The sequence below is a fragment of the Mobula hypostoma genome, chromosome 8 (genome assembly GCF_963921235.1).
Source record: "Mobula hypostoma chromosome 8, sMobHyp1.1, whole genome shotgun sequence".
NCBI lineage: Eukaryota > Metazoa > Chordata > Chondrichthyes > Myliobatiformes > Myliobatidae > Mobula > Mobula hypostoma.
Genome location: NC_086104.1, coordinates 94,985,790 through 95,012,406, shown reverse-complemented (window position 1 = coordinate 95,012,406; position 26,617 = coordinate 94,985,790). Strand labels below are relative to the sequence as shown.

General features: G+C 47.3%; 1 protein-coding gene across 5 annotated transcripts in view; it reads left to right on the top strand.

Annotated features, from left to right (window-relative positions):
* LOC134350749 (ribosome-binding protein 1-like) overlaps window positions 1-24,641 on the top strand; it is a 145,325-nt gene extending 120,684 nt beyond the window's left edge. For 2 of the 5 annotated variants that reach the window (XM_063056388.1, XM_063056386.1), the window contains 8 exons: window positions 2,286-2,357; window positions 6,433-6,528; window positions 10,437-10,520; window positions 13,526-13,618; window positions 13,870-13,944; window positions 15,535-15,624; window positions 22,684-22,827; window positions 24,077-24,641. In XM_063056388.1, coding sequence (XP_062912458.1) covers window positions 2,286-2,357; window positions 6,433-6,528; window positions 10,437-10,520; window positions 13,526-13,618; window positions 13,870-13,944; window positions 15,535-15,624; window positions 22,684-22,827; window positions 24,077-24,139 — 717 coding nt within the window. In that variant the 3' untranslated portion in view covers window positions 24,140-24,641. The remainder of the gene's footprint in view (window positions 1-2,285; window positions 2,358-6,432; window positions 6,529-10,436; window positions 10,521-13,525; window positions 13,619-13,869; window positions 13,945-15,534; window positions 15,625-22,683; window positions 22,828-24,076) is intronic. The other 3 variants (XM_063056389.1, XM_063056390.1, XM_063056391.1) reach the window with 3 other exon arrangements.
* The last annotated feature ends 1,976 nt before the right edge of the window (window positions 24,642-26,617 follow it).

The following is a 26,617-nucleotide window of genomic DNA, read 5'->3' as shown; positions in this document are numbered from 1 at the left end:
ATGCTGATCTGCTGGGATTTTCACACACAAATCCCTAGAGTTTACTGAAAGTTGTGTGAGAAACAAAAAATAAAATCCAATGAGCAGAAGATCTGTGGGCAAAAATGGTTTGTTAATGAGAGAGGTCAGAGGAGAATGGCCAGACTGGTTCAAGCTGACAGAAAGGTGATAGTAACTCAAATAACCACACTTTACAATGGCGGTGTGCAGAAGAGCATCTCTGAATGCACAGCTTGTCAAACCTTGAAGTGGGTGGGCCCCAGCAACAGAAGACCACCAGCATACACTCAGTATTCAGTTTATTAGGTACAGATGGCCACTGAAAGTATGTAAACCACTCCTCGCGGCATAGAGACAATGGGAGCAGGAGTATTTTAACTTGTATTTCTAGGTTTTTTAAAGTGTAGTCTCCGCACTGTAAAACGGCTTTACTTGAAGCTAGCAGTTGATGATATCAGCTAATATGTGGTAATCATTATCTGTTGGCATTAATGTCAGTTTTATGTAGAATTGGGAAGAGTGGAGCAACGAACCATTTGGCGCAGCTCGTCTCTCCCAGTCTCTCTGCTTCGTGCAAGTTTCTTTACACGTCATACTACTCTCACAGTGTAACTTCCTTCTTTATTTCCACAGCTACGTCGCTGACCACTACTGAAATGCATTCATATTCCGAAAATTTGCTAGAATTTAAATTTTTTTAAAAAAAATCTACAGATGCTGAAAATCTGGAAAGTTGACAGTTTTAATTTTTGTTCCAGATTCTCATCCATCCTACAAGATGCCTTTGATCTTGACAGATGTTCAGCATTTTCATTTTGCTCAGACCTGTGTTCCTTCTGGCATTTGCTTTCTCCTGCCAGACTCTCGTCCCCCATCCTGCTTCTCCTCTGCATCTCAGGCGCTGTTTACGGCAGCAACGTTCAAAAGCACCAGGTCAGGCAGCATTATGGTGAGAAATGGACAGCCCAGTGCTTTGGGTGCAGACCCTTCCCCTGAGTGGTCTTGTGTTGTTGCTGGAGTCCTGAATCTGCAACCCCCGTGTCTCCTGTTTACTTCAGATCTGATGAAAGGCTGCTGTCCTCAAACCACTCCACAGGTGCTGACTAACCTGCTAAGTATCTCCAGCATGTTCTGTTTCCGTTTGAGTCAATAGTGCTGACAGGTGCCAGGGGAGGTGGTGAAGCAGGCTCTACAGTAACATTTGATGTCTTATGTGTTGTAGCGTGGATGAAATCACTGGAGAGACAGTCACTGGTAGATACAAAGCAGCTTCTTTATTCGACACAACAAGGTACAGCAGACATCATACGAACGGAGACACTTTCGGTAGTAAGGTCTGCTGGCCCAATGTGGGCTCGATATTTATATGCTAAGCACAAAGGCAATCACTACTTAAAAAGTAATAGACAATGCTTCCTTTTGAAGCTGCATACAAAACATCACACCTTCTGACTTCATCCTTTCCTTCCGACGCCAACATGTCTGGGTTGGTGTCCACAGCCTTTAGGAATGCAAGTTAAATCCACAATACATTTATTTTGCATTTGCGTGCTTACACAGAAGACAATTCATATCTATGAAGTATAGATAATACTGTCTTCAAAACTACCTGTAAACTCACACTTCCATCCGCAGTGTCTGGGTTAGTATCCCAATATGCAGCTTTTAGGAAATGCATTGTTGTGAACTCATTCCAGTACTTTGTCAAACAGAAGGCTGGTGGCCAGAGTCATTTAGGTGTAAGTGAGTTGTCTACCCAAAAACTCACCCTAACATTAACATTATGTATGCGCGGAGCAAGCACGACAACGGAGTAGTTTAATTAAATGTTTTTACTGGGTCGTGTTCGTATCAGTACGCGCTGGGCAATTTGCGAGTCGGGGAGCAAAGAGGTGGTCCTGCTGAGACAAAAATGTGCGCACTTGAAAGCCCGTGCCAAAGAAAGGAGAGTCCTCTGGTGCGCAGGAGATGCAGTCGATTCTCCGCACAGGCAGGGAATGGAGACGCGTGGACCATGTACAGGGAGATGGAAAGAGTTGGGTTGGTTGACATTGCAGGATGTAGGGTCTGTTCCTGTGGGCTGTACTGTTCTAAGTCCCACTGTTTGATAAATAGAAAGTTTTTCCAACCGCCTGCAGGTGGCATGGGCTCGGGGTTCAGTTTAATTAAAACTCATTGCTCTGTGCTTGGTCCTGTGTGTTTACTTCAGCGGTTCCCTGTACCTGGTAGAATGAGACCCATTGCATCTTAAGGAGCTATTGTGTGTGTGTGTGTTTTTTTTTCAGGCACAATCACAAGTAAAAACGTTAGAAGGTGCCCTGGAGAAGCTGAAGCTGGATTCACAAAATACGGAGCAGGTACATTTCACGTTAACCCCTGAGGGATGGGATGAGGCAATTTTAACTCGACGGCCTGTTCCACCTCTGGATTCTGCACACCCTAGCTCGCGTCACTCCGCCTGGCCACCCCCTTGACTTGAGAGAAGTATCAATAAGTCTGAGTTCCAATTCAACCCCAGCCCGTGGGGTGACTGTTGTCCCTCGACTCGCCCTCTGTAGAATCTCCCCTCATCTCCCTATTGATTTTGTTTCCTTGTTATTACTTTTCCCCAGGTAGTTTCTCTGCTGAACCCTTCTTGAAGACCTTACTTTTTAGTCTTAAGGCTAATCAGTGGGCTCCAGCAGCCTCGCTTTAGCAAAGGTTTCAATTATTTACAACCAGCTTTTCTTCTACACCCATGTCCCAGTACTTGGGTGCAGCTGACTACATAGACAAATGTTTTGGGATGTTGTGGCATCACTTGGTTATACTAACAACTGGGGGAGACAGGTTCAGAACCTTGCAGCTGTGAAGCCACTGGGATCTAACTGGTTAACTGATGCCTTTTAGGAAGGTAAATCTGGTAACCCTATCACCAGTTCTGGAGTCGATCTGTCTCTGTGCCGTCAGAGACCTGGAGTTCAGCTACCTCTGTGCTCTCAGTGACCTGGTCCAGCCTGGGCCTGATTCTAGCACCACTTCACCTTAACTCTCCCATTCAGAAAGTCAGGAGGTGTGGGATCCCGGAAAACTTGGCTGTGTGGATTCAGAATACAGAAGGCAGAGGGTGGTTGTAGATGGAGCCTATTCTGCCTGGAGGTCAGTGACCAGTGGTGTTCCTCAGTGATCTGCTCTGGGACCCCTGCTCTTTGTAATTTTTATAAATGACTTGGATGAGGAAGTGGAAGGGTGGGTTAGTAAGTCTGTAGATAACATGAAGGTTGGTGGAGTTGTGGATTGAGTGGAGGGTTGTTATCGTTTGCAATGAGATACAGACAGGATGCAGAGCTGGGTTGAGAAGTGGCAGATGGATTTTAACCCAGAAAAGTGATTAATTTTAGAAGGTTGAATTTGGAGGCCAAATACAGGGTTAATGGCAGGTTCTTTGGCAGTGTGGAGGAACAGAGATCCTTCAAAGTTGCCATGCAGGTTAATAGGGTTGTTAAGAAGGCTTATGGTGTGTTGGGTCTCATTAACCGGGGAATTCAGTTTAAGAGCCGCGAGGTAATGTTACAGCTCTGGTTAAACATCATTTGGATTATTTCAGCACTTACACCTGTTGTGATGAACTGCTTTGAGAGGTTGGCGATGAAACATATCAACCCCAGCCTGAGAAGTTACTTGGATCCACTCCAATTTGCCTACCGACCCGATAGGCCAATATCAGATGCCATTTCATTGCCTCTTCACTCAATCCTAGAACATCTGGACAGCGAAGTTGCATACATCAGGATGCTGTTTAATGTCTACAGCTCGGCATTCAATACCGTCAACCCCTCAAAACGAATCAATAAGCTTCAAGACCTTGTGCAACTGGATCCCCGATTTCCTCACTTGCACATCCCAGTTTGGATTGGCAGCAGCATCTCCTCCACGATCTCCATTAGCACAGGTGCACCACAGGGCTGTGTGCTTAACCCCCCTGCTCTACTCGCTTTATATTTATGACTGTGAGGCTAAGCACAGCTCCAGTTCTATATTTGCGTTTGCCCACAACACTACTGTTGTTGGCCGAGTGGAAGGTGGTGATGCATTAACAGAAAGGAGGGAGATTGAAAATCTGGCTTAGTGGAGCCACAACAGCATCTCCTCACTCAATGTCAGCAAGACCAAGGAGCTGATTATTGACTTCAGGAGGAAGACACCAGAGGTCCTCATTATGAGATCAGAGATGGAGAGGGTCAGCAGCTTTAAATTCTCTTGGTGTTATTATTTTGGAGGATCTGTCCACAAGAGCCTACAAAAAGTAGTGGATGAGGCCCAGTCCATCACAGGAAAAGCCTCCCCCCCCCACCCCCACCATTGTACATATCTACGCAGAACACTATTGCAGGAAAGCAGCATCCATCAGCAAGGGTCCCCACAACCCAGGCCATGCTCCTTTTCACTGCTGCAATCAGGAACAAGGTACAGGAGCCTCACAACCTATACCACTGAGGTTCAGGAACAGTTATTACCCCTCAACCATTAGGCTGTTGAACCAGAGGGGATAACTTCACTTGCCCCATGACTGAACTGTTCCCACAACCTATGGGCTCACTTTCAAAAACACTTCATCTCATGTTCTCAAAATTTATTATAAAAGGTTTATTTTTCTCGTTTTATATTTGCAGTTTGTTGTCTTTTGCACTTTGGTCGTTTGTCCATTCTGTTGGGTACGGTCTTTCACTGATTTTATTGTGTTTCTTGTAGTTACTGTAAATGCCCACAAGAAGATGATTCTCAGGGTTGTATATGGTGACTTGTACTTTGAAAATAAGTTTACCTTGAGCTTTGAGTTCAATTCTGATTGCCTTATTATAGGAAGAATGTGGAAGCTTTAGAGAGGATGCAGAGGAGATTTAACAGGATGCTGCCTGGATTAGAGAGTATGTTCAAAGTAAATTCATTATCAAAGCACGTTATTGTCACCGTATAGAATCCTGAGATTAATCTGTATCTGTACGGGGTCACCATGGATGTTGTGTCTCAGATGTTTAGGTGATACGTAAACCAGGGCAGTACGATATAGAGAGAAAGCAGTTGCCAATGTAGCAAGCTCCCTCTCTCCACACAGCTGATGAATCCAAAGGAGCACAAAGACTGATGCAGTTTGGCACCAGCAGTGTCGCAGGAGTTGCTAGTCAGCGTTGAACTCAACGTAGGACTGCCTTGGGGACTCCAGTTCCGGATTTCACCTCTGGGGTTACTTCCGAAGCCTTCCCCATGAGTGGGTCCAGCCGCGAGGCAGCAGGAGTTTGAGCAGAGATTTCCTTCTCCTAGATGAGCTGCCAGTCACAGCTGTCCATTGGGGATTCCTGGGTGGTGCAGCTTGAAGGACCAGAAGAACCTATTCTGCACTGTACCTCTTTTTTTAATAAAAAAAAATATAAGTTAACTTAAACTGAATCCCCCGACTAATGAAGCCCAACGCACCCTACACCTTCTTAACAACCTGGCAGCTTTGAGAGACCCACGGCTGGTGAAAATGGGTTGAGCAAGCTTAGATCTTTCTCTTTGGAGAAGAGGATGAGAGGTGACTTGAGAGAGGTGTAGAAGATAAGAGGCACAGATGGAGTGGGTAGAGACTTTTCCAGTAACTTGGCATGTCGCACAAGTGGAAATGGTTAATGCAAGGGGCATAATTTTAAGGTGATCGGAGGAAAGTGTAGGGGGGATGTCAGAAGTAAGTTCACTTACACAGGGAGTGGTGAGTGTGTGGAACACACTGCCAGGGGTGGTGGTAGAGGCAGATGCATTAGGGACTTTCTTAAAAAAAAAAGCTCTTAGATAGGAATATGGATGATAGAAAAATGGATGGTTATGTAGTAGGGAAGGGTTGGATTGACCTTAGAGCAGGTTAAGAGGTTGGCACAACATCAAAGGCATGAAGGTCTATACAGTCCTATGTTCTAAAAAAAAAAGTTTCAGGTTCAAGTTTAATTGTTATTTGATGATATATAAATGGGGCCAGAGGGCACAGCCTCAGAATAGAGGGATGAGGATGAATTTCTTTAGCCACAAAATAGTGAATCTGAGAAATTCATTGCCATAGGTGACTATGGAGGCCAAGTCATTGGGTATATTTAAGGCAGAGGTTGATAGGTTCTTGATTGGTCAGAGCATGAAGGGTTACGGGGAGAAGGCAGGAGGCTGGGGCCGAAAGGGAAATAGATCAGCTGTGATGAAATGGCAGAGCAGACTCGATGGGCCAAATGGCCTAATTCTGCTGCTATATCTTATGGTCTTGTGATCTAATACCCATGATCACAGCCAAGCCATAAGATATAGGAGCAGAAGTTGACCATTCGGTCTATCAAATGGCTCTGTCACCACTCTCCCAGGGGATTTCATAAATACCAGCGACTCTCGTGTGTATTCCAGCAGGGGGTAATGTCCTTTCTCTCCCCTCAGCTGAAGGACCTGGTGGCTGAATTGGAGGAGAAGTTAAAGCAGCAGCTTGAGTTGGCACAGACGCAGTGTCAACAATACTCAATGGAGGTGAAGGAGGTGAGTGTAACAGTGACCCGTCGCCGTCGTCTCCGGTATGGCGGAGTCAGGGAGCGTGTAGGACTGCTGCTGCAGTCCCCTGATCTCTGCCCGAGGTGAGTGGGGTGGGGAGAACGGTGTGCCAGGACCCTCAGACTCACCTGAACGCAGGACTGAGTCCACAATCCGTGGGCTCGCATTCAAAGACTCTACAACTCCTGGTCCCAGTATTATTTATTTGCACAGTTCGTCGTCTTTTGCAGGTTGGTTGTCTGTCAAGCTTTGTTTGCCATTGATTCAACGGTACTTTTTTTTTTGCTTTGCCAGCAAGAAAGTGATTCTCAGGGTAGTATACAGTGACATGTACGTCTTTTGACAATAAATTTACTTCGAATTTTGACTCTACCACTACTGTGTATGGCATTTTCCACTGTGTCCTGAGATTGCCCGAATGATACCCAATACCTCTGAGGGTTTGGACTTGCCCAGGTCTGCCCCAGGCAAAGAAAGGGCTCAGTTTGGGGTGGGTGGTGGTGGAGGCAGATATGTTAGGGACATTTAAGAAACTCCTAGACAGGCACACGGATGATAGCAAACTGGAGGGCTCTGTGGGAGGGAAGGGTTAGGCTGATATTGGAGTAGGTTAAAAGAGTCGGTACAGTAGTGTAGTGGTTAGCATAATGCACGCATTGGGCACGTGGCCAAGCGGTTAAGGTGTTCGGCTAGTGATCTGAAGGTTGCTAGTTCGAGCCTCAGCTGTGGCAGTGTGCTTGTGTCCTCTGAGTTGACGTTCCCTCCCCTCCTCCCTCCTCCTAGCATAATGCTATTACTGAGCCAGCACCCCAGGTTCAATTCCCGCTGCTGTCTTTAAGGAGGTTGCACATTCTCTCCGTAGCTGCATGGGTTTCCCCTGAGTGCTCTGGTTTCCTCCCACAGTCCGAAGATGTACTGGTATATATGTTAGTTGGTCACATGGGTGCACTTGGGCGGGTGGACTCATTGGATCGGAAGGCCCTGTTATTGCGCTTTATCTCTAAATAAAAATAAAATACAAAAGTCAGCAGAGCATGTTGGTTAGACGGGTCTTTATCTGTTCTGTAGTGTCCTGTACTACGGTCCCCATTACAATGGCATTCCCTGGCAGTTCCCTGCAGTACCCCGGGGATCTCAAGCTCCACACCGACACTCCCATCACTGCCGAGGGTTCCTCGGACCTCACCTCCCTAGTGTGCCCGAGTGTCATCTCTGAATACCCTGGTGCCCTCACACTAGCTCCCACCAGCAATAAGGGTTAAGAGAGACAAGAGACCTGCGGGTGCTGGAATGTGCCGCAGGTCGAGCAGCATCCGAGGAGGGAGAGGAGACCTTTTCCCTCACGGATGCTGCTTGACTCCCTGAGTTTGTTTGTTCCAACAGTAAGCAGCCCTCATTTCCAGCTCCTCAACCTGTAAGGAAGTGGATTGGCCGTCTGAACTCAGTCAGGAGAGCAAACTGCAATTCCAAAATCGGATTGGGGAATGGGGAATGCTGGAATTGGGAAGCAGGGCAGCTTCTGCTCAGTGGCCTTGTGTTCTGAGCTAGGAGTGGGGTAGCCTGGCTTGGACAGTCTCCTTCATGAATGAGCTCAACCTCTTGCTGTTCCCTATTTCTTCTCCCACAACATAATGATGCCAAATTTTCTGAAGGGCTTTCCCAACAGGCAGGCTATTCTGCATGGCAGAGGGGAAGGATGCCTCCCACTGTAACAACCCGTTATTCCTCTGTTGCTGGCCACACCTTCAGCTTTGTGGCTTCAGCTGACTGAGCTCTGGTTTTGGGCCTCTCCCTTCTGAACACTCGGCCCATCCTCCTCCTACAAGCCCAGACCTAATGTCAGCACCTCTTGATCAAATGGAGCTGATATGAGTTGTGGAGTGCAATGTGAAATTGGCTGAGGCTGTTTTGAGTGGCTCCAAGGCTCATCCTAACACCCCAAACCTTGGCTCTAATGACGCATGTTCAGTCCGGATCCCCCTGCCCCCAGCATGGAGTCTGCAAGTTCTTCCAGTGACTGCATGGGTTTCTTCCGGATGTCCCAGTTTCCTCCCGTGTCCCAAAGATGTAAGACCATGAGACACAGGAGCAGAATTAGAACACTCAGTCTATCGAGTCTGCACCACCCTTCCACCATGGCTGATTTATTATCCCTCCTCAACCCCATTCTCCTGCCTTCTCCCCATAACCTTTGACACCCTTACTAGTCAAACTCCGCTTTAAATGTACCCAACAACTTAGCCTCCACAGTTGTCTGTGGCAATGAATTCCACTGATCCCCCACCATCTGGCTAAATAAACTCATCCTAATCCCTGTCCTAAAGGGACATCCTTCTATTCTGAGGCTGTACCCTCTGGTAAAAGACTCGCCCACTATAAGAAACATCCTCTCCACGTCCACTCTGTATTCAATATTCAGTAAGTTTCAATGAAATCCTCCTCGTGCTTATAAACTCCATACAGGCCCAGAGTCAGCATACACTTCTCATATGTTAACTCTTTATTTCCCGGGATCGTTCTCGTGAACCTCCTCTGGACCCTCTCCAATACCAGCACCTCCTTTTAGATCAGAGGCCCAAAACTACTCACAATACTCTGTAAGTTCAGTCTGACCAATGCAAAATAAAGTCTCAGCATTACTGTACATCCTTGCTGTTAGTAGGCTAAATATCCTCTGTAAATTGTCCCTGGTGAGTGTTAGAATCCACAGGCATTGGTGATAATGTGGAAAACAAGATGGCACCGAGTTGGAATGTCCATCAATGCTCAGACTTTGTCATTTTTTTTTTGGGTTCCTAGGGATGGTTTTGGGGACAGCACAGGTATTAGGGGTCAGGTTAGGGTTTGGGTTCAGGGATGAGGGGAGTTAGAGATTAGGGGCAGTAATTGAAGACTCTGGGTGGGTGTTCGAGTCTGGGTCCATGCACTGCATGGTCGAACACCAGCGATCCTGGAGGTTGAGTTGGCAGATGCTGAGGAGACCAGCGATCCCCGGGTCATCTTGTCTGGGGGAGGGGGTGGTGTGTGTGTGTGTGTTTTGCTGCTGTTGTTGCTGTTTGTCGTGTTCTGTGGACATACTGTGATGGTGCGGAGTATGTAGCAACACTTGCGGGCTACACACATCCGTGTGTATGTGTGTATCGTTAATGTAAATGATGCATTTCACTCTGGGTTTCAATGTACACGGGGGCAGCACCGTAGTGTGATTACTGCGCCGGCGATCACCGATCACGCTTCAATTCCCACCGCAGCCTGTAAGGAGTTTGTACGTGTAGTGGGTAGCGAAGTGTAAATACAGCACCAGCGATCACTGATCACGCTTCAATTCCCACCGCAGCCTGTAAGGAGTTTGTACGTGCAGTGGGTAGCGAAGTGTAAATACAGCACCAGCGATCACCGATCACGCTTCAATTCCCACCGCAGCCTGTAAGGAGTTTGTACGTGTACTAATGGATAGTGAAGTGTAAATACAGCACCAGCGATCACCGATCACACTTCAATTCCCACCGCAGTCTGTAAGGAGTTTGTACGTTCTCCTTGTGACTGTGGTGGTTTCATCCAGATGCTCTGGTTTCCAAAGAGAGTTGTTAGGGTTAGTGAGCTGTGGGCATGCCAAGTTGGCACCGGATGTGTGGCAACACTTGTGGGCTACCCACCACAACCTTGATTTGATGCAAACGATGTATTTCAATGTATATGTGACAAATAAAGCTAACCTACTTATCTGAAATAAATAAATAAAGCGAATCTGAATCTGGAAATAATAAAATGGGATGAGAGTATCAGAATGCTTGAGAACCATCTGGGTCACGATGGGCTGAATTGACTTTATCACTCTGTGTACTGATACATTGCATGGTTCTGAAACAGTAATTTGTCCCCTTCTTCCGTTCTAGCTGAGCGAACTCTTAAGAGAATCACAAAGCCAGCTGGAGGCAGCCAATAGAGAACAGCAGAAACACAGCGAGGAGCTCTCACTGGTGAGGACCTCAGTCAAGTTAACCAACTGTCCAAATGACAATGCCAATAAATCTGTCAGAATGGACAGTTGAGGAATTAATATCGAGCAAATGGATGATTATATTTACCTCCATCTTTTATTTTGTATTTGCACAGATTGTCTTCTTCTGCACATTGGTTGTTTGTGTGTAGTTTTACCATTGATTGCTCTATTTCTTTGTTCTACTGCAAGAAAATGCATCTCAAGGTAGTGTATATGGTGATATACACGTACTTTGATGATAAATTTACTTTGAACCCTTTTGACCCAGAAGACAGATCTTATTTAGTGATACCACATGGAGAAGGTCAGAAGGTTCTTTCGGCCCTTTGAACCGTGCTGTCCCAGCCACACCCCTCCCCCTTCAGCATTGAAGAGAAATTTGGATAGGTCAGGGATGGGAGGGGCACAGAGGGCTCTGGTCCAGATGTAGGCCAGAGGGACGAGGCAGAGTAATGGTCTGGCATGGGCTGGAGGGCCTGTTTCTTTGCTGTCATGCTCTATGACAACAGCAAAATTGGAGAAGGTTGTCAAAGGATACTGTAGACCAGTTACAAATACGTGGGGAGAAATGTTGAATAGTTTAATCTGGGCGAGTGTGAAGCGTTGCACTTTGGTGGGGGGGGGGTCCTATTGTAAGGGGAAGGTACATAGTTGATGACGGACCTTTATCAGTATTGATATACAGAGGGATATTCAAGTTCTCAGCTCCTGGAAGGTGTCCAGACAAGTAGAAAGAACAGCAAACACAGCATGCTTGCCTTTGTTAAGTACAAGACTAAGGAAGTCATGTTGAAGTCATAAAGCTTTGGTTCAGGCTGCACTTGGAGTATTGCATGCGATTGGGGTCACTCCATGACAGGAATGATGTGGAGGCTTTGGGGACGGCACAGGGCAGGTTTACCAGGATGCTGCCTGAATTAAATGGTCTTAGCATAAGATAGAACAAGAGTTTGAACAGAGCTGGGCTGTAACACCTGACACTGAGTGGACCTGATGGCACTTTATAAAATGATGAGAGGCATGGATAGGATAGACGGTCAGAAGCTTTTTCCCAGGGATGAAATGCCAAATGCTCGAGGATACAGGTTTAAGGTAGAGGGAGAGAGAGAGGGAGAATGAGAGAATTTAAGAGAGACGTGGGACAAGTTTCTTTTACACGCAGAGCAGTCGCCCCTGGAACATGCTGCATGGGTGATGGTAGAAATAGACCCAATAGTGATGTTTAAGAGGTATTGAGACAGACATGTGAATATGTTGGGAATGGAAAGATATGGAAAATAGGCAAGCAGAAGAGATTTGAATGAATTTGGCATCAGTTTTGGCCCAGAAAGGGTCATCGGCCTCACTTGAATCCGTGCAGATGCTAAGTTTAGCCTTCAGAGAAGGGCCATAATGTGAAACTTGCCCCATCACTGTGAATTGTCCTGGAGCAGGGTGTTGGGAGGTGGACCATGGTACTTTGACTTCCCCGTCAATCCCAAAGCCTGTTGAATTCAACGCCCCAGGATTTCCCAGTTGTACATTTGGCCGAACTGGTAGGCATGCTTGGCTTGGGCTTCTGCCCAGCGGACTAGTGCTTTGACCACTTCAACGGCAGTGTCTGCCGAGAACAAACCATAAGTCATAGGAGCAGAATTGGGCTATCTGGCCCATCGAGTCTGCTCCGCCATTCAATCATGGCTGATCCTTTTTTTCCCTTCCTCATCCCCACTCCCCAAACTTCTCCCCGTAACCTTGATGCCATGTTCAATCAGAACCTATCAAGCTCTGCCTTAAATACACCCATGACCTGGCCTCCACAGCTGCCTACGGTAACAAATTGCACAAACTCACCACCCTCTGACTAAAGAAACTGTTCTGCATCTCTGTTTTAAATGGACGCCCCTCTATCCTGAGGCTGTGCCCTCTTGTCCTAGACTCCCCCACCATGGGAAGCATCCATTCCACATCTACTCTGTCTGGCCTTTCAACATTCAAAAGGTTTCAATGAGATCTCCCCTCATTCTTCTAAATTCAAAAGCTTCCTGATTCTCTATCTTCCCACTAGTTTTTGCTTTGTTGTATGGCCTCTCTTTTGCTTTTACATTAGCTTTGGCTTCCCTCGTCAGCCACAGTTGTACTATTTTGCCATTTGAGTATTTCTTCATTTTTGGAATACATCTATCCTGCACCTTCCTCATTTTTCCCAGAAACTCTCACCATTGATGCTCTGCTGACATCCCTGCCAGCAGCTCCTTCCAACTTACTTTGGCCAACTCCTTTCTCATACCACTGTAGTTTCCTTTACTGTACTAAAATACTGGTACATCAGACTTTACTCTCCCCCTATCAAACTTCAAGTTGAACTCAATCATATTGTGATCACTGCCTCTTAAGGGTTTTTTTTTTACCTAAGCTCCCTAATCACCTCTGGTTCATTACATAACACCCAATCCAGTATAGCTGATCCCCTAGTAGTCTCAATGACAAACTGCTCTAAAAAGCCATCTCTTAGGCATTCAACAAATTCACTCTCCTGAGATCCATTTCCAAACTGACTTTCCCAATCCACCTGCACATTAAAATCTCCCATGACTACCATAACATTGCCCTTTTGATATGCATTTTCTTTTTCCTGTTGTAATCTGTGGTCCACATCCCAGCTACTGTTGAGAGGCCAGTGTACAACTGCCATCAGGGTCCTTTTATCCTTGCAGTTTCTTAACTCAACCCACAAGGATTCAACATCTTACAATCCAATGGCACATCTTCCTACTGATCTGATGCCATTCTTTACCAGCACAGCCACACCACCCCCTCTGCCTGCCTTCCTATCCCTCCGATACAACGTGTAAGCTTGGACATTCAGCTCCCAACCACAACCATCCTTCAGCCACGACTCGGTGATGGCCACAACATCAGAGAGAGGAGCGTTGGGCTCCCTGGCCAGAGGCAGGTGGCTGTGGTCGGACCGTAACGTCCGTCTCTTGTTCCTAAAAACAGGTGAGGCAGCAGCTGTGTGACATGGAAGCCCACGTGCGCGATGGAGTGCCGGTTGAGTCACCCAGTGCTGAAGCTGAGCTGGAGCCTGCCGAGGTTAGGGTGGTGAGATACTTGTGCATGGAAAGATCCCAGCAGTTCATAAAGTTCACTACTAACTTGCCCCCGCCCCACCTTCCTCCCTAACTTTGAATCCTGTCTTGCCACCTGTATTGTGTCCACACACGCAGCGTCCACCCCACAGAAAGTAGCATCGACCGTCGGTCACTGTGTTGCCATCTGCAACTTCCCACCTCTGCGTCGACTGCATGCAAGGAGTAATTCCTCCTTCCTTCCGTGCTGTCCAGGTTCAAGTACAGCTGGAGGAAACGGTGCTCGCTGAGCAAGCACAGAGACAGAAGGTGCTGGAAGAATTTGAAAAGGTTGCTCTTTCTTTTTCCGTAATGTAGAAAATGCTGAAAACTCGGGTCAGATTGAGTGGAGGGAGACACTAGAGTTGACGTTATGGGTCGCTGCCTCTTCAGGGTTTTATTTCGGATTACCAGCGTCTGTGTTTTATTACCTTTTTGTTGACTTTTACTAGGATGCTGCCTAGATTAGTGAGCATGTCTTATGAGGAAAGGTTAAGTTGGGCCTGTTTGCGTGCTGTAATTGTTATATGGTTAAGTGAGCTGGGGCTTTCCTCTCCGGATGAGGGGTGACTTGATAGAGGTGTACAAGATAAGAGGCATGGATCGATTGGACAGCCGGAGACTTTCTGCCAGGGTGGAAATGGCTAATATGAGGGGGCATAAATTTAATGTGATTGGAAGAAAATATAGGGGCATGTGAGGGGTAAATTTTTACAGAGAATGGTGGGGGTGTAGTATGCACTGCCAGGAGGGGCGGTGGTAGAGGCAGATACATTAGGGGCATTTAAGAAACTCTTGGATAGGCACATGGATGATAGAAAAGCGGAGGGCTATGTAGGAGGGAAGAGTGAAATGGACCTTGGGAGTAGGTTAAAGGCCAGCTCAGCATTGTGGGCCGAAGGACCTGTTTTGTGCTGTTATGTTCTATGTTCTTTCTCCTAGTTTTCCTCTTCCTCCTAGTTTTCTTCTTTCCTGGTGTTTTGAGGATTGAGGGGTGAGATTGTTGTGGTCAGGTGATACCTGGTGACCTCCAACAGTCAGCAGAGGTCATGGTTCTGACCTCCTGATGGGGCATGTTACACCCTCCACTTGGTTGAAGAGATGCTTGGAGTGGGAACGAAACTGACGGCCTTTCGATGATGCATCACACTGAAGACCATTACTATCGTTTCTGAAAAGTCAGCCTGACAGACCTTGCAAGGATAGCTAGGCTGATTGAGGGTGGCTCGAGGACCCACCCAGTTTCCTCTTGAGCACCGAGTTGGCCGGTGTTGGCTATGGTGGTAGTCAGTGCCTTGTGTTTAGGGGACACCTCCAGTGTGTTAATTCCTTCGAGTAATGTTCACACAGAGTCAAACGAAAAGGTTACAATGCAGTGAGGGCAACATAGCCACACTGAAAACCAGCTCCTTCGAGCACACTGGCGAGGAAGTGGAGATGAGACCCAGGGCCAATCAGCCATGCTCACTGAAGGGCCGAGTGGCCTACTCCTGCTCCTGCTTCCTTCAGCGCAAATCACTGCAGATGACAGAATTAAGAGATAAGATCTGAGAATGGTGACGCTCAGCATGTCTGTCAGCTTCTGTAGAGGGTGAGGGAGAGAGGGTCAACATTTCAGGTCATTTCATAATGAGAGCCGAAACGTTTGCCCCCTCTCTCCCGCTGCACCTTCTGCTTAACTAGCCTGTAATCTACTTAAGCACCTTATTAGCTCAGGGTCACTTGGGATGATTGTAATCGCAGTTAGCTGTCCTGTATCAACATGGCATTGATAATTCGAGGCAGTGGGGGTCATACTAGCATGTTGGCATTGCACAGATGGAAGTCTGTCTCAGGTGTTGTAAGGTGTGTGGCTCCTGACTTTGTACTATCCCATTGTAGGTCCAACAGTCCGCACTAAATCTGCAGGTCGAGCTGGAGCAGCTGCGGGCCGCCAGGGATGGTGACAGCGAGGACGTCCTTCAGCTAAAGGTAGTCCAGAGTGTTCGGTGGAGTTTGTGCCAGCTCCCGACTCTGTGTGGTTTTTATTGTTACCTCACCGTAAGCATTGGGTGGCGAAAGGGTTAAAACGCCGAATGCTGGAGGAACTCAGGCTGCATCAGTGGCGGGAAATAGTCGACGTTCCCAGCTGACTTCATCAGGATTGTAACGGAAGGGGGAAGAAACCAGAATAAGAAGGTGGGGGGGAGGAGTACAAGGTGGCAGGTGAAGGGTGAGGCCAGGTGAGGGGAAAGGAGGGTGGGTGGAGGAGGAGGAGGGTGAAGGGTGAAGGTGGGAGGTGAAGGGTGAGGCCAGGTGAGGGGAAAGGAGGGTGGGTGGAGGAGGAGGAGGGTGATGGGTGAAGCTGGGAGTTGAAGGGTGAGACCAGGTGAGGGGAAAGGAGGGTGGTGGAGGAGGAGGGTGAAGTGTGAAGCTGGGATGTGAAAGGTGGAGAAGGTAAAGGGCTAATAGGAGAGGAGAGTGGACCATGGCAGAAAGAGAAGGAGGAGAGGTGCCAGTGATAGGCAGCTGAGGAGACGAGGGGTAAATCAGATCCATACAAACATCCAGATCTCATGTTAATGATGGTCTGGGGCTTATTCCACTTGTGTGCACCCAGCCTGACTGACGGTGAAACTGCCCGTGACTTCAACCAGGGCTAAAGCCTGTCACGGGCCGAGCAAGCGGCCAGGCGATTCCCTGCAGCTCTCCCGTCTCGCAGTTCTGTGCAAGGTGTCGTCTCTCCATCGTCTCCACCAAACCCACTGCCCTCCTTGGGTGGCATCGCTGCCACGCTCGGCCCCTCGACCCCTCTCCTCTGTGCCCCATCCACATCTGGGCTTTGAAACCGACCAACCACCTCCGATCCCAGGGTATTTATGGCCATGCACCTTGCTCACAGAGCACGATTTAAAAACTAAATAACTATCGCTGCAAAAAGTGACAACAGAATGGGGCAAAAAGTGTAATGGCAGCCGAGAAACTGCAGAGGGAAATGCTGAGGTGACAATAACGGAATAACTGAAAGGGGCAGGACTGAGAGTCTGTTGTATCAGGGTGTAGAATTCTTATTTTTAACTTTCCTGCGCTTGCTTGTATTTTTATATAATCATGCACTTGATCAGTGAATTTTCCAGTGATTGCAGTTCAGTTGCTCCTGTATTTCTAAGCTTCAGTAGCAGTGTCACATTACTTGAACCTGGATCTTTTATTGGTTAACTGTTATCAATGGGATTTTTGTTCTCGTCTGGCATGAGAAGCCCACGATTACTTTTCAGTCCACCCTTCTTTGTTCTCTTGGTCTTGTAACGTTTTTTTAAAAAAATAGCAGCAACAAGTTTTATGCCTCATTCTTGACTTCAGAACAGGCTTTGAATTGCAAAGGTTGTACATACCGGCTGTGTGGTGAAAAAGCACAACAGTGCCTCTTTCACCTCAGACGGTGAAGAAGTCTGGTGTGGCCCCTCAAATCCTAAGAACTTTCTATAGGGGCATAATTGAGAGCATCCTGACTGGCTGTATCACTGCCTGGTATGGGAACTGTACTTCCCTCAATTGCAGGACTCTGCAGAGAGTGGTGCGGACAGCCCAGAGCATCTGTAGATGTGAACTTCCCACTATTCAGGACATTTACAAAGACAGGTGTGTAAAATGGGCCCGAAGGATCATTGGGGACCCGAGTCACCCCGACCACAAACTGTTCCAGCTGCTACCATCCAAGAAACAATACCACAGCATTAAAGCCAGGACCAATATCTTATGGTCGTGTGGCTCTCCACAGTGAAACAATGACAGCTTCTTCCACCAGGCCATCAGACTGATTAATTCATGCTGACACAATTGTATTTCTAAGCTATATTGACTGTTCTGTTGGATATCTTACTGTACATACTATTCATTACAAATTACTATAACTTGCACATTGCACATTTAGACGGAGATGTAACGTAAAGATTTTTACTCCTCATGTACGTGAAGGATGTCAGTAATAAAGTCAATTCAATTCAATTCAAAAGCATCGCGATTCAACAAGTCCGAGCATGTGACAGCAGCACTGGGAGGGGAGATGTGAAAGGGTTAATAGCGGGAACCAACACAAAGGCCTTGTTTTCACCCAATTCAGAGCATGCAGTTGATCCAGTGCCTTTGGTTGATCACAACAGGACATGAGTCATCCTGCGATGTACCAGTGACACAGAGCTACACTTCCTTCCATTTGCTTCCTTCTCTGAAGCCACAGTCCCACCAGTGCCTGTACCTCAGGTTTCAAGTTCAACTTTATTGTCAGTCAACTGTACTCAAGTATACAGCGAAACGAAACTGCGTTCTTCAGGGACCATGGTCAAAAACAGAGTACCGATATCCCATACAGCGCATAAAACAATAGTAACAGACAGAGAACAAGTATTCTGTAGATGTACCAGTTGAGATGCTGTACATATATGATATACAACAGTATAATGTTAGTGGCACTGTCATAAATAATATGTACTGGGTGGTAGCAGGGTGTTAAGAGGTCTCAGAGCCTGGGGGAAGGAGCTGTTACCCAGTCTGATGGCCCTTGTTCCCATTCTGCAGTACCTTCCGCCTGAGGCAGTCAAGCAATCGTCCCACTCCACAGCCACAAATGAGGCCACGTCTGGTCTTGGCTGCAATAGCAAGTTAATTGCATCAGCAGTTTGTTTCAGGGAGTGGGTTTACCTTGAGGCTAGAGGGGCTGACAACCAGAAGTGTGTGGCAGCATACATTGTTAGCACATATTAGTCATTAAGCTACAAAGCCGTTGCCTCCAACCAATTTGAGAGAGCTCGTATAACAGGCATTCTGCTCAGTGTGTTGAGCAGCATCTGTGGGAAGATGGGGAATTGTGGACAGCTTGGGTTGATGCTCCACATCGGGACCTTTCACCTCGCACAACTCTCAGTTCCTCCAGCAGATTGCTTGCTGCTCCAGATTCCAGCATCTGTGGTCTGTGGTCTTTTGTGTTTCATTACCAGTTGCTCTGTCATTGTTTCACTGCCGAGTGCCAGAAGACCATACGACATAGGGGCATAATTAGGCCATTCAGCCCATGGCTGATCCCGGGTCCCTCTCAACCCCATACACCTGCCTTCTCGCCATATCCTTTGATGCCCTGACTGATCAGGAAACGATCAGCTTTGGCTTTGAATATACCCACCGACTTGGCCTCCACCAGAGTCACTACTCTCTGGCTTAAAAAAAATCCTCCTTGCCTTTGTTCTAAAATGTCACTCCTCAATTTTGAGGCTGTGCCCTCTAGTTCTAGATTATCTCCACTAGAGGAAACATCCTCTCCACATCCACCCTATCTAGTCCTTTCAATATTTGGTAGGTTTCAATGAGATCCCCACGCACTGTTCTAAATTCCAGTGAGTACAGGTCCAAAGCTGCCAAACGCTTCTCGTATTTTAACCCCTTCATTCCCAAAATCATCCTTGTGAGCATCCTCTGGACTCTCTCCAATGACAACACATCCTTTCTGAGATATGGGGCCCAAAACTGTTGACAATACTCCAAGTGTGGCCTAACTTGTGTCTTATAAAGGCTCCGCATTATCTTCTTGCTTTTATATCTTGCTCTCCTTGAAATAAATGTCGACATTGCATTTGCCTTCTTTACCATAGACTCGACCTGTAAATTAACATTCTGGGAGTCTTGCACGAGGATTCCTAAGTCCCTCTGCACCTCTGATGTTTGAACCCTCTCCCCATTTAGATAATACTCTACACTATTGTCCTTTTACCAAAATGCATTATCATACATTTCCCAACACTATTTCACACTTTTTTGCCCATTCTTCCAATTTGTCTAAGTCCTACTACAATTGGATTGCTTCCTTAGCACTACCTACCTCTCGATCCACCTTCGTATCATCTGCAATTTGCCACAAAGCCATGAATTCCATTATCCAAATCATCGACAAACAATGTGTAAAGTAGTGGTCCCAATACCGACCCCTGAGGAACACCACTAGTCATGGCAGCCAACCAGAAAAGACCCCCTTTATTTCCAGTTGCTGCCTCCCTGGCTGTCAGCCATTTCTCTATCCGTGCCAGTATCTTTCCTGTAACACCACAGGATTTAATCTTGTTAAGCAGCCTCATATGTGGCACCTTATCAAATGCCTTCTGAAAATCCAAGTAAATGACATCCACTGCCTCTCCTTTGTCCACCCTGCTTGTTACTTCTTCAAAGAACTCTAACAGATTTGTCATGCAGGATTTCCCTTTACAGAAACCTTGCTGACTTTGATTTACTTTATCTTAAGTCGTGAAGCACCCAGAAACCTCAACCTTAATAATAGACTCCAACACTTTCCCAACCACTGAGGTTGGACTAACTGGCCTATAATTTCCTTTCTTTTGCCTTCTTCCCTTCTTGAGGAGTGGAGTGACATTTGCTATCTTCCAGTCCTCCGGGACCATGCCAGAATCAAGTGATTCTTGAAAGATCATGACCATCTCTTCCAATTTGTGGTATTGTTTCTTGGATGGTAGCAGCTGGAACAGTTTGTGGTCGGGGTGACTCGGGTCCCCAATGATCCTTCGGGCCCATTTTACACACCTATCTCTGTAAATGTCCTGAATAGTGGGAAGTTCACATCTACAGATGCTCTGGGCTGTCCGCACCACACTCTGCAGAGTCCTGCGATTGAGGGAAGTACAGTTCCCATACCAGGCAGTGATACAGCCAGTCAGGATGCTCTCAATTATGCCCCTATAGAAAGTTCTTAGGATTTGAGGGGCCACACCAGACTTCTTCAACCGTCTGAGGTGAAAGAGGCACTGTTGTGCTTTTTTCACCACACAGCCGGTATGTACAACCTTTGCAATTCAAAGCCTGTTCTGAAGTCAAGAATGAGGCATAAAACTTGTTGCTGCTATTTTTTTAAAAAAAGTATTTGTGGCCATCTCGTACTCGGACTAGAGATAACAGAAAAATCCAGTGATAACAATTAACCTGTAAAACGGCCAGATTCAAGTGGCAGGACACCCTGCTGCAGAAAACTAAGAAGCTTCTAGAAAAATACAAAAGCAACTGTACTATAATTGCTGTAAAATTCATTGAACTATTACAGATGATTGTATAAAAATACAAGCAGGCTTAAGGAAGTTAAAACACATGAAAAGTAAGAATTCTCCACCCTAATCCAGCAGTTACAAGGCAAGATTGCATAAGCTAGGACTTCATTCCCTGGAGCATAGGCGGCTGAATGGTGACCTGATTGGGTGATGTAAGGTCATGAAGGAAACAGAGTGAAGGCTGACTCTATTCTGGGGTGGGGCTGCTAAAAATAAGAGGGCATGGGTGAGAGATCAAGGGCAACTCCTTTGTGCAAAGGGTGGACAATGTGCTGCCAGAACTAGTGGCTGAAGTGGGCACGTTGGCAAAGTTTAAAACCACCGCAGTAAGTACCACGCATAGGAGAAGTTTAAAGAGCTATGGGCCAAGCGTGGGCAAGTGGGAACCTTCTTGCTGGGCCATGCAGTTCCCCGTGGGTGGGTTCGGCTGTAGGACCTGTTTCCATGCTGTATAATTCCGGAACAGGAGTTCCCAAACTGGGGTTCACGGACCCCTCGGTCAGTGGCAGGGGTCGAGGGAACCCCTGCTCTAGAATTGGCAGGACAGGTGGGCAGCTCGGACATGGAGTGAGAAAACTTCTATCGACATTGTGTCAAATGGTGACGTGATTGAAGGTTTTCCTAAACCTAGTCCCACCATTGCAGCTTGTTTATTATTGCGAGGGGAGCGAGAGTAAGGAGGTGATGCCTTGGATGTGGAGAATCCCGCCTGGAGAACTGAGTGCTGAGCTAGTCTCCCTATCTAGGCATGCACTGGAAGACATTCAGAGAAGGTTTGCTCAGCAGACACCTGGGAAGGGAGAGAGTTTGGGCAGGGTAGGCCTGTATTTTGAGGAGTGAGAAGGAACTCCATTGAAATGTAAGACCCTGAGGGGTTTTCACATATTGGGTGTTCCCCTTTCTTCCCCAGGGTAAAAACAAAATAGTCAAATACCAGAGGACCTGCTCGTAAGGTCAGAGGAAAGGGAGTTTAAGGATGACGTGAGGATCGAGCTTTTCTTATGCAGAGGGAGGTAGTTGTGGAAGCAGGCAGTTTGCTGGAATTTAACTGGCTTTTAGATAAATACGTGGTAGGAAGGGAGTAGAGAGATGGACACTGAGTATAAATTGGTTTTTGTGGCTGCTGTAAGGAGGTGGAATGCCAAGGTTGTATGTGGTACACGTATTTTGATAATGAATGTACTTTGGCAGAGCATCATGGGCTGAGCAGCCTGTAGGAAGGTTGGGAAAGAAGGGGTAACTAGTGGCACGGTGGCGTAGTGGTTAGCACAACGCTTTACAGTGCTGGCGACCCCCGCAGCCTGTAAGGAGTTTGTACGTCCTCCCCATGACCCCGTGGGCGTTTCCTCCCACATTCCAAAGGCGCACCGTTCGGTAAGTTAATTGGTCATTGTAAATTGATTAGGTTTGGATTAAGTCGGGGTTTGCTGGATGGCACAGCTCGAAGGGCCGAAGGGTCTCTTCTGGGCTGTACCTCACTATAAAATGAGCTGAGGCTGAGCACGGTGAATGGGAAAGGGGTGAGGGGCAGTCGGCGAGCTTTCTCCTTCCCTGGTGATGCTCCAGTTCCGCACGTGGAGTTGCCCTTACTTTGGCCAGCTCAATGTACCACCCTGCTGCTTACTCAGCCAACTGGCCTTTGAAATGATAATGCCAAGGTATTTACATTAGTTGTTTTTCAGTCTTTGGAGTTTTTTATCAATTCAATTGCATTTCTTTTTTTGTACTGTAAATGCCCACCAGAAAACGAACCTCAGGGTTGTATATAGTGACATGTACATACTTTAGAATCCTTCCAGCCGTCCCAACACGCCTCCTGTATTTTCACCTTCCCCACCCTCGCCCCCTTTTCTTGCTGGCCGGTTATTGAATCTGCCCTTACAAAGCCTGTAGGAGAGGGATTCTGTACCTGAGAAACTATATTTTCAATGAATTTCTGTGGCGTTAGGAAAGGCTTGACAAGGAAAAGAAAATGACCAAGGACTTGGGCCAAGCTGCCACAAAACTACAGCAGATGCTGAGCGCCACCCAGGAGCAACTGGACAAGGAGAGGGAGACTGTGGGCAGGCTGCTGGCTGAAGGGCAGGGAAAGGTAGGTGGAGGAGCGGGCAGCACAAAGCAGCGGTAAACTTCTCCCAGCGGACATCTCTTCCAAGATTGCCCATTGCTCTTTTCACTCCCGTTCCCTCGCACTGGTCTCGTTTCCGGAATGAGAACCTTTGACGGTGAAGGGTGTGGGATCTGAAACATTTAACACTTGCAGTCCTGGTTATGTGACGTCCCAGCTGGTCATGGGTGGTGCCAGTCTGCGGTGATGCATCATGGCATGACCCACAAGTGGGCAGCTTTTTGGGCAAACAGGCATTGGGTGCAGAGCTTGGGCATCAGTGTGGTTGCTGGCAAGGAGGGCCGTTGGGATCCACTGAGCAGCGGCTGAACACTCGTCCTCAGTGCTCACAAGGCTGTCCTGTCTCCTGGTCCACCATCGGGTGGCTGGCTCCATAGGGCGGCAGGTAGAGCCGCTGTCTGCCGGGACCTGAGCACCCAGGTTCGGCCCCAACCTCGAGCTGATGTCTGTGTGGAGACTGTCCGCCCTCTCCGTGTCCATCTGGGCTTCCCTTGGGTCCTCTGCTTTCCTCCTGTCCCAGAGGCATGCAGTTGGCTTAACTGCTTCCAGTGTGTTGCTGAAGATAGAATCCAGGGGAAGGGGCAGTTGATGGGAATGTGTTAACAGTGAATAGGGTTGGTGTAAGTGGATGTTTAATGGTTGGTGTTGGCTTGGGCCAAAGGGCCTAATCCTGTGCTAAAGTCTAAGCACTAATAGCCTCAAGATTTGGGGGAGTAGATTTAGGACGGAGATGAGGAGGAACTGCTTTTCCCAGAGAGTGTTGAATCTGTGGGATTCTCTGTCTGGTGAAGCAGTGGAGGCTGCCTCAGTAAATTGAGATTTAGCAGTATTTAAGACGAGGTTGGATAGATTTTTGCACAGTAGTGGAATTATGGGGAAGGATTGTGGGGAAAAAGCAGGTAGGTGGAGATGAGTCCATGGCCAGATCAGCCGTGATCTTATTGAACGGTGGAGCAGGCTCGACAGGCCTCCTATTTCTTATGTTAACCCTTTCTCTTCCCGCTGAGGGCCTGCTGAACGTGCAGTACCTTCTTCCTTTTATTTCAGGCCGTTGGGCTCTGATCTGAATATGCATTCTGCACACACACATGACACTCCCTCCCGCCCCACCAGTGAAAGCCACTGCCCCTGTGAGCGAGTCCTACCGGGACCTGATGTGGCAGAACCTCTGCTCCGCGTGTGTTTACTGTGCTCTGTCTGTCTGTTTGTTTAGGGAGAAGAGAAGCAGGGACCAGTGGCAGAGGAGGACGGACTGAAGGAGGGAACATCTGTCTGAAGAACACCCAGCTGATGTAAACACTACTCAATCTTGCCAGATGCCTTACAGTTATAATAATTCTTATGCCATTCCTAAACCACCCGCTCAGTATTGTACTGTAGTTCATTGAAGAGTTAGTGAGTCAATCACAATGTTGAGAAAAGTTGCAGCCGTCAATTTTTTTTTAAAAAAGCTTTATTTGATTATTCCTTTCCCATCAGTTCAAGACACATTCCATCAGATTGTCCAAATCACTGATGTCCTGCTGCCTATCTTGTAAACAAAAGGGCCCCTAAGCTCTGTTTACACATAAAAGGATGTACTTACGGGAAGCGTACATTGAATCGTGCAATTTATTATTACTTCTCCAAGAAGGAGATGGAGGACGGGAAGAGTTTGCAAACTTTATCCAGCAGTGATCCAAACCTCTGCCAGAAACCCAATCAGGTCTTCAAGAAGATCTTTCCTGTTTTTTCTCCCCCAAAGTTGTTCATCAAATCAATAAAATGCTGTAACCATTTGAGTGTGGCCTAGTCTTTTCACTGGAGGGTGTCACATCAAGTCAAGTCAAGTCACTTTTTATTGTCATTTCAACCATAACTGTTGGTACAGAACACAGTAAAAATGAGACAACGTTTTTCAGGACCATGAAGCAATACAAAAACTACACTGAGCTACGTAAAATAACACAAAACTACACTAAACTACGGACCTACCCAGGACTGCATAAAGTGCACAAAACAGTGCAGGCATTACAATAAATAATAAACAAGACGATATGCACGGTAGAGGGCAGTAGGTTGGTGTTAGTCCAGGCTCTGGGTACTGAGGAGTCTGAAGGCTTGGTGGAAGAAACTGTTACAGTCTGGTCGTGAGAGCCCGAATGTTTCGGTGCCTTTTGCCAGATGGCAGGAGGGAGAAGAGTTTGTATGAGGGGTGCATGGGGTCCTTCATAATGCTGTTTGCTTTACAGATGCAGCGTGTGGTGTAAATGTCTGTAACGGTGGGAAGAGAGACCCCAATGATCTCAGCTGACCTCACTATCCGCTGCAGGGTCTTGCGATCCGAGATGGTGCAATTTCCGAACCAGGCAGTGATGCAGCTGCTCAGGATGCTCTCAATACAACCTCTGTAGAGTGTGGTGAGGATGGCGGTGGGAGAAGGACTTTTCTCAGCCTTCACAGAAAGTAGAGACGCTGCTGGGCTTTCTTTGCTATGGAGCTGGTGTTGAGGGACCAGGTGAGATTCTCTGCCAGGTGAATACGAAGAAATTTGGTGCTCTTAGCGATCTCTACGGAGGAGCTGTCAATGTTCAGCGGAGAGTGGTCACGCCGTGTCTCCTGAAGTCAACAACCATCTCTTTTGTTTTGTTCACATTCAGCGACAGGTTGTTGGCTCTGCACCAGTCTGTTAGCCGCTGCACCTCCCCTCTGTATGCTGACTCATCGTTCTTGCTGATGAGACCCACTATGGTCGTGTCATCGGCGAACTTGATGATGTGGTTCGAGCGGTGTGTTGCAGCACAGTCGTGGGTCAGCAGAGTGAACAGCAGTGGACTGAGTACACAGCCCTGTGGGGCCCCCGTGCTCAGTGTGATGGTGTTGGAGATGCTGCTTCCAATCCGGACTGACTGAGGTCTCCCAGTCAGGAAGTCTAGGATCCAGTTGCAGAGGGAGTTCAGGCCCAGTAGGCTCAGCTTTCCAATCAGTTTCTGAGGAATGATTGTGTTGAATGCTGAACTGAAGTCTATGAACAGCATTTGAACGTACGTGTCTTTCTTGTCCAGGAAGTGGGAGATGGCAATGGCGTCATCTGTCGAATGGTTGGGACGGTATGTGAACTGCAGGGGGTCCAGTGAGGGGGGCAGCAGGGTCTTGATGTGCCTCATGATGAGCCTCTTGAAACATTTGTTACGTAACCGGCAACAGTGAATATTAATCGAGACAGGTTTTATATTGTTACGTACCCCGTAACTGGGTTGCCAGTTACGGGGTACGTAACAATAGAATGATTCCGGGAATGAGAGGGTTAACATATAAGGAACGTTTGTCCGCTCTTGGACTGTATTCCTTGGTGTTTAGAAGAATGAGGGGAGACCTCATAGAAACATTACGAATGTTAAAAGGCATGGACAGAGTGGATGTGGCAAAGTTGTTTCCCATGATGGGGGAGTCTAGTACGAGAGGGCACGACTTCAGGATTGAAGGACGCCCTTTCAGAACAGAAATGCGAAGAAATTTTTTTAGCCAGAGGGTGGTGAATCTGTGGAATTTGTTGCCACGGGCGGCAGTGGAGGCCAAGTCATTGGGTGTATTTAAAGCAGAGATTGATAGGTATCTGAGTAGCCAGGGCATCAGAGGTTACGGTGAGAAGGCGGGGGAGTGGGACTAAATGGGAGAATGGATCAGCTCATGATAGAATGGCGGAGCAGACTCGATGGGCCGAATGGCCGGCTTCTGCTCCTTTGTCTTATGGTCTTATGGGCTTAATTCCCGA